The 17,160-nt window shown below is 49.6% G+C and overlaps 1 protein-coding gene across 1 annotated transcript; it reads left to right on the forward strand.

The window, feature by feature from the left end:
* Positions 1-4,396: 4,396 nt before the first annotated feature.
* Positions 4,397-6,869, forward strand: LOC119461388 (frizzled-4). Its single transcript, XM_037722685.2, has one exon. The coding sequence runs from the start codon at positions 4,625-4,627 to the stop codon at positions 6,389-6,391; it is 1,767 nt and encodes a 588-aa protein (XP_037578613.1). The 5' UTR covers positions 4,397-4,624; the 3' UTR covers positions 6,392-6,869.
* Positions 6,870-17,160: the final 10,291 nt, after the last annotated feature.

Consider the following 17,160-nt stretch of genomic DNA (forward strand, 5'->3'; position numbering starts at 1 on the left):
GTATTCACAAACATCTCTTGCGTTATAATTGTTCGCCAGAGAAAATTTCAGCCAGTCCTGACGGTGGACATATTAGCGACGGCGACCCACCAGTGACAGTGCAGTACTCACGAATCAAACGCTTCGTGAATTCGGCCCGCGGATCGTATTATCCGCCAGGACCACGGACGAACGGCCAATGTTTGCTGAAGGAGAGTGAGAAAGCGCACGGCTCTGACACCTGTGAAGCTGGCACTCTTTTCCAAAGGAAAGATTTCTTTACTTATTGTCATATAGCTTACCCGGCACATCTACACATCGCTATTTGAGGTGCAACGTCGAACGTCTTCCACGTCGTATAAAGCGCGCTGTATCGGCGCAAGATTATAATTAAGCAGTCTACCCGTGGCCCTCCGTCCCGCAAGTTTTCAGCGCGTTTTCAGCAATAGAAGAGGTCAAGAGGGTAGCCACAGCACAGAAAGGTGATCCTGGACTGTCGTGGAATCTTTCTGCTAGACGATATAGTGGTCCGAGCAATTTTAACTTTCCCTGTGATAGCTCCCATTCTCTGCCATTTCTCTCAAGAGCGTCACCAACAAGAGGGCAGGTCACACCCGTTTGTTACAAATATGTGCAACAACCCGGGATAGCAAGCAAAGAAAACTTGGATTTCAAAATCACGTTGCGGAAGCATATGTCAGAAGCAATATGTCCTTTCTATTGTACCTATACTTCAACTTGTGCGATTAAAAGCCACCATTCAGCTGGGAAGCACTTCTTCATTTCAGTGGTCATATATAGGTCTCCGACTAACGACAAACTAGTTGATGGTTACCGATTTTAAACGTTTACGCATGTATTACTAACATGTCTGCCCTACGACGCGATACGTTGAAAACCGTATTAATGGGTCTGCTATTTCTAAAAGCCGGGATGATGGTACGTATTTACAAATAAGGTAGCATATTGAGCCACAAGTGAAGGCAATGCGTGGATGAAAAGCTCCACAAAAGGTGGACAGCCTGAACCGAGAACCGTTATTTTTTTCTTTTCGGTTTCAATCCGGAGTGAAAAAAATCGTAACGCTCCGGTTCAGTTCCGGTTTGAGCAAAAATAAAAACTGACCCGGTTTTCGGGTCAGTTCCGGTTCCTTGATCAGCACAGCCCTAGTCTTAATTCGTGCAGCAAGCTTGCATTTGACTTCTTTTGGTGGTGGATGGTAACTTAGTGGGGCTGATAACTGGTGGGTGGACTTGGCAGCGCCCAATATGTTCCAGTATTCTCTCGCAATAGTGTATACACTAGAGCATTAATTAGTGTCTGGTCGAGAAAACGGAATGGACACTTGCAAGACATTATTGTGCGCCATCTTTGCCTCCTCGTCGGCGAGCTCCTGGTGAAGCTTCTAGAAAGCTATTGTGCTTGAAGGCGTATATTTGTGGCATTGAGGATATTTAGGTAGCCTTCTGTTTCTTTTTTTTTTTTAATTGTGCAATTCCGCACAGAACAGAGCCGGTCGCCAGTGCATCTGTTACGGGTAGCATGTGCAAGCCAAGAATGCTAGTTCGCATTGAGCAACATATTTAGAATGAATGCCCGCGGCAGTGGATCTATCCACACACCTCCATAGGATCACGAAATGAGCCACCAAATTATCTGCGCGTTTTTGTTTCATTTCTTTTTTTTTCTTTTTGTGGCAGTGCATATTATTGTGCTGCCTAATTTTATGCCAATACGCTGGCCGATGCGCTGGCAGGTAGGCAGTCTTTCGCATGACTCCTGCCCGCATTAGTGTGGCTTCATCGGCATTACCGCTTGCCCTCACATGTTTCTCCCTCGCAAACTTCTTGGGTGATCTTCTCCAAGCGTTCCCGGAACGTCGCAGGTGGGGATAAACCTTGGGAGAGAAGCGCCGCATTTTGGAGACCGCGCGAGCCGATTTTCGAAAAAGAAAAAGGTGCAGCGTGGGCGCACGCTTAGTAGGAAAGAGGGAAAAGGTACGAAAGAGGCGAGGGCACCACCGACGCTTTGTATCAGGGCGGCGCCGCGTCGTCGTCAAGGTGACGGCGTTGCGCAGCTTCGGACGTTCCTCGATGGATGGCGCCACTAACGAATGGCGAGCCGCTCGTGCCTACGGCCATTTGTTGCAGACTGGATGCCGGCCGCATACTTTGCGATGTGTGCGTGTGTGTTTGCGTTTAGGGCAGTTGCTTTGGCGATGGTGGTCGCTCCCCGATAGCAACCTTCCCCCGCCCACAGCACCGTACTCTTTTTGTTCATTCTCTCTCTAGTTCTATCTCTCGCTCTCAGGCTTGTTGCCCGTCTTGTTGCAGTCGCGCCGTCGTTTTCTCGGTGCCCCGGCCAGAACTGCTCCACCTCTTCTCCCCTTCTTCTGTGCCCATCGTGGCGCCGTCATTACGTGACGCTGCCCTATAATTAGAGTGTCAGGGACGATATGATGACATGCTTTCTCCCTGTATTTGTTCTGCTTCGGGAAAATTATGCCCACGATAAGGGCTCCTTCCTCTTCAGCAATGTGGCCATCAAATTTGCCCTTCTTGTGCATTCGTTCTTTTCTCGTCGCTCTATTTTTTTTCTCTCTCTTTATTCCTTCGGCGTTTTGTTGCGCCCAGAGAGAGCGCTGCGTAGTCCAGGAATGACCCTCTCCTTAGCTAACTCCTGGTTGAACCATCAAGCAACTTGCTTGCATATTTCTTTTTTTTTTCTTTTTTTATCTGTAGTGGTTGCATTACACCGTTCCTCTTCTTTCTTTCGTGCAGCCTGGTTCGGGCATGCTGCTGGACCATTTTTCGTGGCTAGTTCGCGAACCCTGTCAGCGATTATTACACAAGCGGTCGTGTACGTAGCAACGGACGCTGGATGTTGCCTTTGCGGCAAGCATTAAAGCGCTCGCGTGTATTTATGATGCAGATAAGCGCACGGACTGTGCCCTGCTTTGATTTTAATGGCGGTCGAGGCAAGCACATCGGTGCCTCCTGCGCCGGATTTGTAGATGCCGTGCAGTGCTCGAGATAATAGAGGCGTACTTCATCGAAGCATAACTGCGAAAAACAAAGATTGCTTTCCCTGGAATTTGTCTTCTTTGCAATACGCAAAGGCGTGTTGCTACACTTTTTACACATTTTACTTCCGCTTCTATTCCTACCTGAAAGTCAGGGTGACGTGTTTCTTTTCTCCAGGCAAGTCGCTACCGGTAGTACTTTTGTGAGCAAAAAAGCATAGCTCGACATTTCGTTTACGTGTTAGTGCGACACTCTCTCTATCGTTGCTGAAGTAATAACTCTGCAGAAGTGTACTTGCAGCCCTGTGTACCCAGCTAAATCTGTTTATGAAGAAGAGTTTTATCTCATCAGAGAATAGAAAAAAAAAAAAAAAGTGGATGCTGCCTCTTCAACCTCTAGTAAAGCATTTTACTCTCAAAAGGGTGTAGCTAGACTCCAATTCAAAACGAGCACCTGAGCCAAATGAGAATCAATGGAGTTGATGAAGGGTGTAGAAAAGGTGCATATTACATACCTACTCCTATTACAGCATTCTTACTCTCTAAAACGTGAATACGGCTAAAACAAGCACGTATAATTTAAGTGACAATGTAGTGGATGTATAGGAGGTGCACTTTAAACCTACACTCGTGTAACCATATTTTACTCTTGAAGAGATGTGTACTCTGTTTCAAAAGAAGCACATACTTGTCAAGTGCGAAAGTAGTTGATGACGGTGAGTCGTAAAAGCCTTCCAGGCGCTGCATTTCCTTGACTCAACTTCTCAGACCACAGACAATTCCCCGACAACTGGTAGCTCGAAACATATTCATTCCGCTACCTCCCCCCTCCGCTTCATTCTTTTTTCGTTCACTGGTGCTGTTTAAGAAATGACAGAGCGTACATATTCAACAAGAATGTGATTATCACATCATGGTTATTCCGACAGGGCGTCACTCGTCCGAGGAGACAGAGGGGAAAAATAAAAACGCAGGCACTGCCCTCAGGGGTAACAAGAGTTGGTCGTTGTGTGCGGCGGCGCCACTTTGTTACGTGTGCAAACACCGTGCAGCTCCATTCCGCCACGCCTGTCAACGCTCCCTCCCCTCCGCGAAAATACTCATTCGCTCGTTCGCGCCAAACCGGGCCTGGAGGGGTAAGGGGGCAGCACGTGCCCGAGGGGGGCTGGTGAGAAGGAAGTGCCGCTGCGGAGCGCTGCGTTCGCTCGGGCAGCAGCAGCAGGTTGCTTGCTGCGTGGCGCCATCTATCGACGGAATGACGACACTGAAAAGGGCGCGCTCGCGCACGCACCTCGTTAATCTCGAACGCAGAGGCGAGGAGGCACGTGCGTGGAGAGGAGGCGAGGCGGGGCACTGGCGCCGCCACTCTCGCAGCCTCTCCCGAGGAACGCGCTCATTGGTCCGCCCAGCTTTGTACTTGCTCGAGGATAACGCGCGGCGGGGAACCCTCGAGTTTCGAGAAAGAATGCGCCCGGGCCTCTGTCATATAGGTGCTGTCTGCTTGTTAGTGCCGTCATTCGTGTGCCGCGTGTCGACTGTGATGGCCCCCGGACGGGTATCGTAGCCGAACTCATCAGTGCGAGCCCAGTGAATCGCGACTGTAGTTTGCTCCGAGGCGCGGTCATGGCGACGTCGTCTGCTCCGAGGCGCTCGGCCTCCGCCGCCGTCTGCTTCTGTCCGCGGCGTCGAGCGGCGGCCGTGGCGGCGGTGGTGGTGGTGGTTCTACTCCTGCCCGTGTGCCGCGCGGTCACCGATACCGGACGGATATGCGAACCCATCCGCATCGAAATGTGCAAGGATATCGGATACAACGTCACCGGCATGCCCAACCTGGTCGGCCACGAGCTCCAGCAGGACGCTCAACTGCAACTGCAAACCTTCAAGCCTCTCGTCCAGTACGGATGCGCATCTCAGCTCAAGTTCTTCCTCTGCTCCGTGTACGTTCCCATGTGCACCGAGAAGGTGCCCCAACCCATCGGTCCGTGCCGGCCGCTGTGCGAGAGCGTGCGCTCCCGGTGTCAACCCGTGCTCCAGGAGTTCGGATTTCCCTGGCCCGCGGCGTTGAACTGTTCCAAGTTCCCGCCACAGAACAACCATCGGCACATGTGCATGGACGGGCCTGCACCGGACGAGAGTGACCGCTACCGACCGGGACTGCGGCCTAAGCCCCAGCGGCCGAACCGAAAGCCGGTGGTCGAGAGGCCCCGGCAGCGCGGATTGTGCGACGCGTACCACTACGGCGAGCGCTACTTCTACTACATCAACAGCACGCAGCGTTGCGCTCATCTGTGCGATCGAGACATCCTGTTCACGCAGGAGAACAAACGCTTCGCCGAGATCTGGACCACGCTGTGGGCCTGCTTCTGCTTCTTCTCCACACTCTTCACGCTCATCAACTTCCTGATAAACCCGAGTCGCTTCCACTACCCGGAGCGCTGCATCATCTACCTGAGCGGCTGCTACAACGTCTACAGCCTGGCGTATTTCGTGCGTCTGCTTCTGGGCCGCTCGAGCGTGTCCTGTCACATGGACAGCCAGCACGAAGTGTCCATCCTCATCCAGGAGGGCCTCGACAACATCAACTGCACGGTGGTGTTCATGCTGCTCTACTACTTCGGAATGGCCAGCGCCACTTGGTGGGTCGTTCTCACCGTCACCTGGTTCCTGTCGGCCGGCCTGCGCTGGAGTCACGAGCGCGTCCAGAAGCACATGACCGCCTTCCATTTCTTCGCCTGGGTCCTGCCGGCCGTGCAGACCATTGTCATCCTGGTCATGCGCGTCGTGGACGCCGACGAACTCACGGGCACCTGCTTCGTCGGCAACCAAAACACCGCCGCCCTGCTCGGATTCGTCGTGCTGCCGTCCAGCGTGTACCTCTTCGTCGGCGCCCTGTTCCTTCTCTGGGGATTCATAGTCATGCTGCGCACACGCGACGCCATCGCGATGGGTCACGCGCCCAAGGCCGACAAGCTGGAACTGATCATGATCCGCGTCGGCATCTTCGCCGTCCTCTACATGATCCCGGCCACCTGCGTCCTGGCGTCGTACATCTACGAGTACACGTACCGCGACGCCTGGCAGGCCGCGTCTTCGGCGCTTAGGCCTAACGTGGAAGTGTTCACGCTCCGCATCTTCATGGCGCTCGTGGTGGGCATCACGACGGGCGTCTGGACTTGGTCGAGCCGCGCGTCGCTCAACGCCTGCCGGCGGCCCACGTCGCCGCAGTACGTGGAGCACAAGCCGCCGCAGCACAAGGTCGTGTTCACCGCCGCGCACGTCTACCAGCAGCAGCAACAGCAGAAGCCCATGCTGAAACGAACTGTGTCGGCGGACAAGCAGCAGTACAAGCGAGTGTTCAGGGTGAAAGGTGGTTCCGAAACGACCGTCTGACGGTAGTGGAAACTCGCCGCGAACTGCATCATCCTCGAACAATTGAGACATCGTCCTGCCAGTGCACTTTTTTTTTTTTTCGTTCTCCACGTGTGAAGTGCCTAGCACACACCATTTGGATTACTCATCATCATCATCATCACCACGTCGGACTCTTTACCTGCGCTACGTCGAGAGACTCTGGTACGAGGTCATCAGCTGCGGCGAGAACCCTTCCTTTATTGCATTTAGAACTTGCCGACGAAAAGGCTCCCCAGTGAATATCTGCCCATCAGGGTCGCGTGCGATCCTCCCTTGTACATAGTGTAAATAGCAGTCATTTTGTACATACTGTTTCATAGATACATAGCATAACTGCATTCTAAAAGGCCTCGTAGGGTGCGTAACGCACAGAGAGCACGGGCTGAGCCCGATCCGAACACGTATTTGTACAGAGCCGTTTAGCTGTGGCGAAATATATGCTGTTTGATATAACTGATGTCTTCCTCCTGTGTTTTCAATCACCATATTTCGGTGCCATTCGTGAGCTTGCATAGACAAGCTCCCCGCCGTCGTTGAAAGCCTTGTAGTTGCTTTCAAGGCGTCATCTTATTGCTTGTACGAATTGTCCCGTCGACCAGCGACTGTTTAATTCCTACCATTGCTGACAAACGTCATGTGTATTATCAAGAGGAGCGCTGCGCCGTGGGTTGATGTTTGTGGTGAGGAAATAAGAGCTGGCGTAGGCAGTCCGCTTCATTTCTCTGCTTACCGCTCTTAATGTGGTCGTCCGGTAACTTTAAATTTGAAAAAAAAGGGGCCCTCATATGATATGTCGCTTTAGGCAGACGTAGGCCGATCAAAGAATGGCGCCATCGAAGCGTATTTCGAACCAATATGCGTGGGAACACCTTATGCCTTTTTGAAGTTCCCGCGATGGGAGTGGCCCGTGACGTCATAGCTGTTCCTTGGTCCCCGGACGCCGCACACCTCGCCTCGCGCTTTCATCCCGCCATTTTCGCGTTCCTTGTGAGCATAACTAGCTAGGTAGTATTTCTTTTCTTTTTTTCTTCTGGCAGCTTTCCACATGCGCATAATGGTCAAGCCATCTGTGACGTCAAATTGCGTTGGCATTCCCGTATACTGTCGGGTCTTGTATTCAATAATTTTTTTTTTTTTTTTGAGGGTGATTCGGTGCCTGGAAACGGATGCTTTCCGGTCTTTTAGACGAATGAAAACACGACCAACTTGACGTTTATAAACTGAGGGTTCCTTTAGCAAACATCCCTCGCTGAAAATTTGGAAACTTTTCGCGCAGTATTCGCATCACCTTTAGGTAATGGTCACGGCAGGGCTATTTTTCGCACTCGTGCCAAGTGGCATTGCTTTTGCGTGCACCTCACCCGACGGTGAATATATCTACATGACGTCACACTCTGCAGCTTCTGTATAGACTTGCGTCGACGTCATCACGGACGCCATATTGGAGGACCTCTCTCGCAGTTAAAAGCTATAAGCCCTTTACCTACTCATTTAATTTCAGTCAGCACATTGTAAGGTCCTGCGAGGTTTTGAGCGGGTACCATGTGTGGCATCCCTCTTGTTACCTGAAAACGATCTATTGAGAGCACTGTTCGTGTTTCCAGCGTAATGTATAAGTGTACTATACGAACATGCGTAACCATGCAAGAATAGTTAAAGTCTGGAGATTTACGACGCACCAAAACCATGACCTGGCATACCGTAGTGTGCCACTCCGGATTAATTTCGACCACCTGGGGTTCTTCAACGCGCACCGAATGCACGATATAGTTGTATTCTACAACATATTCAACATGATAGTCCCGAGTCGTTTTCCAGTTAGAAACACATAAGGTTGTTTCTTCAGAAGTTTGCATTGTAATACTATTCGCTGCCGTTAAGCACAATGCACCCTTACTGTTTAACGACGTCCCTCGCGTACTATAGTGACCTTGCAGGACGTAAACCATACGCGCAGATTCATAGCCTTGTAGAGACCCTTAGCGGTGGTCCAGTCGCTATGGCGTGCTGCTGCAGAGCGCGAGGTCACATGTGCCATTCTGTCTTCTGCCGGTTGATCTAAACGGATGAGGACGTACAGGGCACAACCTCCATATAGCGAATTCTCGATATAACGAAACAAGATACAACTCCAAGAGGAGTACGTGCCTTCGATAGCGCAGCTCTCCCAAAACGAGAACGGCAACGAAATGACCACCACACTTCCTTTGCACATCGCAATGAGGTGAAGCTTTATCAAGTTGTTTTTTATCAAGTTGTTCTGCCACACTAACATGCCACTAGTTATCTCTTCCACGTATGAAATGCCCTTCCGATTCCACCACGATGGCACACTGGCTGTGGCGCTATTCTGGTGAGGACCAAGGCTGCGGGTTCGTTTCCAATCCGCGGCAGTCACGTTTCTACGGAGGCGGAATGCAAAAGCTCTCGTGTACCGTGATTTGGATGCACGTTAAAGAACTGCAGGTGGTGAAGTTTATTCCACAGCCCCCTCCACTGCGGTGTTTCTCACAACCCACTGTGCGGCCTTCGGGTAGTCAGATCCCATAACTTAACTTGATTTTATCCTTGGCAATGACGTCAACAACTTTACAATCCTTGTTTAACAGAATGGTGTCGGCTCCTACTCAGTCGAAGGGCAAATGGGAGGGAGGGTCCGGTTGTTTTGCGCAGCTTGCAGCAGCTACACATAATAGACAGCGACCAGCTGCCGGTATCACTTGACTTTTTAATGTCGTTGTTGGTTTACGACTGCTTCTGGTTCACCGTGGAACGGTAAAAAAAATAATAACAGTAATAATAAAACAATTTAAAAAGCCTGAAGTTTTCGCGAGGTGATGGGAACAATGTTTTGAATGACGGATAAGATCGCCGCGGAGTGCGTCAGCACAGCTGCTAGTTGCAACAGGGTACACTAATTATTATCATGTAATCACCTAACATCATTTCGCCGAATTTCAAGAAGGCAAACCTTACGCATTTATCTTCGTTGTCTTCGTGTAGCGTACGTTAATTTCCATTAGGTAAGGCGAACAACGTAACTACGCGTTACGATTATAGGAGGAGTATCTATAGGTTTTAGATACGTCTACTTATCATAGGTTATAGTGAGAGAGAAAATTATAGGTTAGACAGATAACTTTATTTAATGTAGGTTATTGAGTGATCAAAAAGCCCCTTCACACCAGAGGCTCGCTTGCCGCTCACATCACTGTTGATCCGACGTAAGCGACCAACTAACGTTCATTTACAATGTATCATGGGGTGTCAGTCAGCTACTAGTGGCAGAGAGAAGACGCTGAGCTTGACCTTAGAGGCGAGTGCGGCGGGCGTTGATCACACTGCGATTAAATACGTGTTAGATTGACCGCTGCGGTGTTTACACTTTGTTTAAGAGGTAGGCGGGACCTGTTACAGTTCACATTTAGATGATTTCTGTCTGGTGACAAGGAAGCATTCAAACAGCTAACGAGGGCAAGACACATACATAAGGTAATAGCTGCTGGGAAAAAAACAACAACTAGTAAATCGGAAATTAGTTTCTTTCTTTCTGTGCATCGGCACTATCTTCGCCTCTGCTAGCGCAGAGATTCGTTGATCTGTAGTGTCTACAGTGCCGAAGCAATACAGGGGCTATCAGAGACGCCTTAGTGGAGGGTTCCAGGGTAAGTTATACCACCTGCGGTTCCTTAACGTGCACATAAATAGGATTACACGAACGTTATGTTGCATTCCGCACCAATCGAAACGTGGAAGCCCCGGCTGGGAGTCGAACCTGCGACTTGGCGATCATCAACAGAGCGCCATTTAGCTGCTGAGCCTACCGTGGCTGGCTGGGAAATCACGTGCTCTCCCGTCAGATGACGTTACCACGAAGACTGCGTGTATAGAGATGGTCCAAAGCTGTACGGGATGCAACAGTCAAGCAGAAAGCTGCGCGAGGATGTATTGCTACTCCAGCCAACTTTCAAATAGTGCCGGGCTGCGGACGTTTGTAAGTGAGCTTGTCCGAGGACAGCACTCTATAAAGAAAAGAAAGATCACTTTCCAGAAGGTGCGATGCAGGATTACCCGAAGTGACGTTGCGCTTTCTGCTGATTGAGCGAATATCTAGGGCACCTGGGGCACGATCGACGCCCAGCCTGGGGGCAGAATATTGATCCCGTCATAGGGAATGTCATCTGTATACCACAGGAATGCAGGTGATGTCACAGGTATTTAATGTCATCGTGGTGCTCGACGAAGCACGAGCAGCCTCGTATATGCTTCACCATTACCTTGCGTTCCTCACGTAAGTTTTCTTCTTCTTTTTATGTTTAACTTGATGTGCACTCACGTGCACCTGTACAACATCCATACCCTTTCTTTTGTCTCCGTCTAACGCATTTAAAGTTATTGTCTTTCCATTAGAAAATGCGTTCGCTTTCGTAACACCTGCGATGAAATCAGCAAGATCAGTACTATCTTCCCCCTCCTTCTTTTCTTTAATTTATACTGCTTTCGTCCTCCCGGCATTTGTCTCGATTCTATACCTCTCCTGCACCCGACTAGCATTTATCAACGCGATCACACGAGCGCCCGACGATGATAGCCGGGAGGACATTCCAACAAGAATGATGGCGAACAAAGAAAAAGGGGGAGCCGCTTGGTTCATTCGTACTTTAGTCTCTGCGTAATTGGCCAGTGAAGCATCGGTTGGCGTCGGTAAAATGTTTATCCGGGGAGAAAGGGGAAACATGGTACCATGTGCTATTCGATCGAAGCCCGACACGCGAATATAGGTAGTTGTTGACGGTAAAGATGTCGCTCGAGCTGAAGGAATTCGGCCATGTTTAGCCTAAGCCATTAATTCATTCTCGACCGGTGTTTGAGGCTGCTACCTAGAGTATTGGGCTCACGGGGAGCCAAAATCCGGTGTCGGCTCGGCCCACTGCTGTGACGTCACTACTTTGAGCGTTCGGGCTAAGTGTCACGTAGGGGACGCTGTAACGCAGCGAATTCCTGGCGGAAATATGTCTTCGTTTCAATAGGCAGCTCTTCCTATATATACCTCGGTTTTACGCAATAGCCTTCCGCGTGCAGTGATTATGTCAAACCTATTCCTTCATCGTATCGCACGGTCAACTTGCAGCGCACTCTACCGGACCGCATATGGGTCGGCGTGCATCTGCGCACACAAGGCGCCGTGAGTCGAACAGAGTCGAAGGGCGAGGCGGGAGAGCCCCCGTTCTTTTGTGTGGCTTGTACAACAACCCTTGTGTCTCGGTTCATTTCGCCGCTGTCACGGCGCATGCAGCGCGCTCAGTCTCGCAATTTGCAGGAACACGGGGGGACTCACTCGCCTGGGCGACGTGTACACCCCCTTGGCGGCAACTAATAACAGCCAAAAGAAAAGAAAGCAGGCCTGTAGCAAGGACCCTTCCTATAGGTTGCTGCCGCGTACGCGTGTTTCAGCGACGATGGCGGCAAGGGTGAGGAGGAGGGGGAGGAGGCGAGCGAGCAAGCAGGTGTCCCTTCATTACGGCCCCGTGATGTACAGCCGCACGATTTTCCAGGGCCGCCTTTGCCTTTGAATGATGGCTCCTGCTGCCAGACTTCCACGCCCGGCGGACCTATTTGTTTTCTGCTCGCGTTCTCCAGACCGCGGTGCGTCTCTCTCTCTCTCTTTGTTTTTGTTTGTTCGTTCGTTTGTTTGTTTCACTTGCCCCTCAGTGCCAAGGAGCCAGCATCGAGCCTCCCTGCCCGCGGAAAGGCGTTTCTATATGCTATAGTACTTCGTTTGTTTCTCTGAATGCTCGTTTGTTTTGTCTCGTCCTTTGTTTTTTTGGCGCTTCTGGGGAGCTAACCGGGACTGCTCACGCACACGCGTTTCGTTACTGGGACCGAAGAAGCCGAACCACGCTTCGAATCGCTTCTTCCGCCTCCCATAGCTTTTTCATGACTCGTTTCGCCTCGTCTCGTATTTTCGCGCTCGCTTCGGCCGCTGCTTGTAAACTATGTACGCACCCTCGAGCATTTGGCTTCGGTTTTGTTTCTCCAGCAGCTTTCGGCATGAGTCATCGCGTTGCGCGTCAAATAACTCTCGCAGAGTTCATCGCGTTCCGCTAATGATGTGGCAGGTATATCATCTATGCCCTTCCGCCCCTGCCCCCAACTTCTCTCCTTGCGCGCTCCTCGCACTCGGCACACGCGCAGCATCAACAATTTTCGTTACGTTCACCTGTCGAAGGCATTCGCGCCCCTCTCTCTGTCTGTCTATGTTCATTCGGTCTCCCATTGTTTCTCATCCTGCCATCGCATTCTGTTTCCGCCTTGCGGATATGCAAATGAGGTGCCGCGAAAATTGAGGCGATTGGCCGACGAGTGATACACACGCACGAGTCGCGCGTGGCAATATTTTACCTGCTGCGCACGGAAGCATCTCTCCGCACACCTCAACCCCTCCCCCCCCCCCCTCCTCCCTCATCTATACCCTCCATACGTCACCCGGCCATCTATCGCGCTTACGCAGCTGAGAAGAAATTGGTTCTGTCAGCCCGTGGCCCATTTTTTTTTTTTTTTTTCAATTTGCGCGTTCGTCCGCACAGATGCTTAGCATTCTCGTTGTCTTTTAGAGTGACACTAAATATCAATACTAGCCTAGTTTCCGACTGCTATGGTATTCTTTCTAAGATCTATTTTCATTAATTTGACCACATATACTTCATAACCGGTGGGGGAAATGAATGTCAAACTTTACTCCGCCACGGTGGCTCCGTGGCTATGGCGGTCGGCTGCTGAGCACAAACAAGGTCGCGGGCTCGACTCCTGGCCGTACAGGCCGTATTTCGATGGGAGGGAAATGCAAATACGATCGTGTAGTTCGATTTACGGGCGTATACCTCAAAGAGCCACAGGTAGCCGAAATTATGCGGAGGCCTCTACAGATACGTCTCCTACAGCCGCAGTATTGCTTTGGGACCCTAAACTACGACACTCACTCACTCACTCACTCACTCACTCACTCACTCACTCACTCACTCACTCACTCACTCACTCACTCACTCACTCACTCACTCACTCACTCACTCACTCACTCACTCACTCACTCACTCACTCACTCACTCACTCACTCACTCACTCACTCACTCAATCATTCCTTTCTCGAATTTAGCGCCGAGAAGTCAACGCTGGTACGCCAGTATGACGCCACGGATTTCGAAATACGTTCTCTACATGGGTCGTTCTGGCGCAGGAAAATTGCTAATTTGATTGAAATTAATGCTCACTCAATGCACAATGCATTTCTCCTTTAGGAATTAGCATTTAGGTATAGACCCGAGTAGGTGCTGTCGAAATTCACGACATCACGGTGAGCTGATGAGTGAACTAACTAAAGGTAGGCTGTCCACTCGTCTTTCGTTTCTGCGTTTACTTTTCTTTGCTTCGTCTGGCTAAACAAGGCTTTTCTCACGGTTAGTATCACTGTTTCGCTATTGCTGAGGAGTGATTTACTACCCGAGCTTAAATTAATATACTTCTTTAGTGCCCCTTTAACACGGAATTGTTTTACGCTTTGAACACCGGTGATTTCCGGACGAGCAAATATACGAGTGTGTGTAACTCAGGTGATGGCGAAAGGGCAACGTTTTGATTAACCGTCATAGTTTCTTTTGCGTGCGAATGTTTTTATGCACGAAACCTCCTACACGAACACTAATCAGCTGTATACCAGCTGCTTTCATCTATCTTCCTTCAAAACTCGAGTACTCGTCACTTTGAAGACAATTAATGGCTAAGTCATCCTACCAGCTTGGCAAAAATTTCATACTATATTCATTGACAAGGACTCTTTTCTCTTTGGCTAAATGTTTTCGCTAACACATCGTTCGCAGTCACGACCACCCGGTGACTGTACTTACGAAGCACTCTAACGTACGAAATTGTGAAGACAGGTCCAGTCAACCTTTGGTACACATCAGAATCGCTTGCTCATTTCCTTTGCACCCGGAAATTTCTGTCATGAATATTTCATAACGCGATGTGCAGGCTCCTCACATGCCCTGTGAATCATCTCACTGGCATAGTACTATCTGCAAAAGAGCATAGCTGTGCGATAGACAAGCGTGCATAAATCTATGCTTATTTTGTTTTAAAGATAACAATTGTTTATTATACACATACGTATTACACAGACAGTAACGCATGGACCCTTAGCCAGTGGCTAGTTATGGATCCATGCAAAACATCAGTGAGAGAAACTGGAATGTCCTCGGTGGTGCTTCATAGCCAGTGTTCTCACTACAGAAACAGCAGCGCTTTACAAACTGCACTTACATATTTGACTCTTACCACTACTATTTTTTTATGTCCACTGCCAGAATGAAGGCCTTTCCTTGCGGTTTCCAATTACCCGTGTCTCGTTTCGAATGACTCCGTCCTATGCCTGCAAATTTCCCAACCCCACTGCACCACCTAATCATTTGCCATCCTTGACCGAGTTTTCCTCCTCTTGTCACCGAGTCTACTACTCAACAGATTACTAACCCGCTCTACTCATTACATGACCTGCCCAACGTCCCTTGTCCCTCTTAATCTCGACTATAATCTCAGATACACACTTGTTTGTACTCTAATACACGCCACCGTCTTCCTGTCGCTTAACGTTACGCTTATCATTTTTCATTCCGTCGCCTCATTGCGCGGTGGCGTTGATATGTTACCCTCGAATTACACCATATACGGTGCCCTCACCACGCCTGCAGGCACGTTTCTTATACCTTCACCTGTGGTTAGGTTAGGTTAGGTTAGGTTAGGTTAGGTTAGCTTAGGTTAGGTAAAGTTACGTAAAGTTTTGATTCCGCATTCAAATAGTCGTTCACTTTTGCTCCACCCTCTCCCGATTCGAGTCTCTTTAGGAAGCCATACACAGGACTGACAAACGGCAAGTTGCCGACGCTCAAGTCTCCACGTATATAGAGAAACGGTGACTCTATAGCGGCAGCTGTTGCCGTCCTAAACAAAGACGGAGATAAACGTTTTTCTCGCTGTCTCGGGGGCATCGTTCTTAATGTATATATATATATATATATATATATATATATATATATATATATATATATATTCTCTGTCGTTTCAGAACTGGCGAACTCATTAGTACGCCCCGCGTGCCCGACGCGGGCTGCTTTTTTTTTTTTTTTTTGATTAACAGTCCACCGCCGCTGCGTGCGTGGATTTTACGAGTTTGCGAGTCCCGTTTCTTTCTTTTCTTTCCTGGCTGCGCGCGTGTGCTCACGCTTGAGGACGGCGATCGCTTGGAGGCAAGTGCGAACTAGGAGAGAAAGAAAGAATTACCCGTGCATACGATACGGAGAATGATAACGCGAGAAACAAACGACCGAGTTCCGGAAATTGCGTGCCGCCTCGCAACGGCCGTATATATATTTATACGTATACACTACGCTGTGGTGGCTGTTATATACAGTATGCATACTTGAAGGGTGACATTTTTTCAACGCTTTAACGACTCTGCCCAGACCCGTTTCTTTAAAAGGACTTCTGGGAGAACTGGAATGGCGGGTGTTAAATGGGCCACATGTGGCAATGAGAGCGTTGTGGGGGAAAAAGGAGAACGCCACGTCGTCAGCTGCGCGCTGAGTAGCCACGAAACAAACGAAATTACTGTGAAATGAAAGCATATAGCTGTACGTCTGATAACTCGCTCGCGCGTTTTCCTTTTAAATATCGATGATGTATTCATATATAGCGCTTCGCTTTGATAGTTGGCTACTAGTAGCCTAATATACAGCAAGAAATGCTGATAATGAAGTGAGGAGGTGAAGTCTATAGGTATAGCCAGCATTAGGACTTCATGTCGTCAGCAGTTTACGTAAACGTATGAGGACATACAGGATACAACCTCGGTATAGCGAAGTTTCGGTATAACAAAATAAGTCAATTGCGCAGTTTGCTTTGGTATATAGTATGGCGTATATACAACAGCGAAATGCGGCACATATAGCAGAAGATGTGCAGTCAACGTATTCCCAGCTATTTAGATCGCCTTCTGCCGGCCTATGTAAACGGATGTAAACGGCCTATGCAAACAATCTTCATATAGCGAATTCCTGATGTAATAAAATCAAATATAACTGCGCAGAGTGCATGTGTATAGAATGGCGTAACTCTCTCCAAATGCGGCCGGCAGCGAAAGGACCGCAGCTCTTCCTTTGTACTAGCAACGAGGTGAAGCGTTATCACGTTGTTAACTCTATACCGTGTCACGAGCCGCGCACCTCGGCTTCGGGGGCATATGTTATACAGCTCTCTATGCACACGCCGTGTTGCATTACGCAGGCGAAGCACGCACGCAACAGGTTGTTTGCCGAATTGCTTTCGAGCGTGCCTGCCGGCACTATGCCTTCGGCTGGCTTGTCAGTATGGCACCGTATAACGTAGGCGAGAGCAGTGGTGAATCGGAAGATGCTGTATTATTACACTTCATTGTGGACGGCGTGCCGCATGACCGGAACACAAGAGAGACGAAACACAAGCCGGGGAAGAGAGAGATATATATATATAGACTTCATTTAAAGAGCAGACGATGATGGTCGTCCCCAGGTAGGCGGCATCCTCAGTCCAATTCGTCGTGGTCCCTCGCTGCCTGTCGCGCTCTGTCCACCACTAAAAAAAGAAAAAAAAAAAAATGTCAGGAAGAAAGAAAACACTGAACCTGTTGGCAAGCCTTGTCGGCAATCTCAGAACTTGGA

This window comes from Dermacentor silvarum, chromosome 8 (genome assembly GCF_013339745.2).
Source record: "Dermacentor silvarum isolate Dsil-2018 chromosome 8, BIME_Dsil_1.4, whole genome shotgun sequence".
In the NCBI taxonomy this organism is placed as follows: domain Eukaryota; kingdom Metazoa; phylum Arthropoda; class Arachnida; order Ixodida; family Ixodidae; genus Dermacentor; species Dermacentor silvarum.

Bases quoted from the DNA above. Each gene is read 5' to 3' on its own strand.
- LOC119461388 (XM_037722685.2), top strand. From the start codon at position 4,625: ATGGCGACGTCGTCTGCTCCGAGGCGCTCGGCCTCCGCCGCCGTCTGC.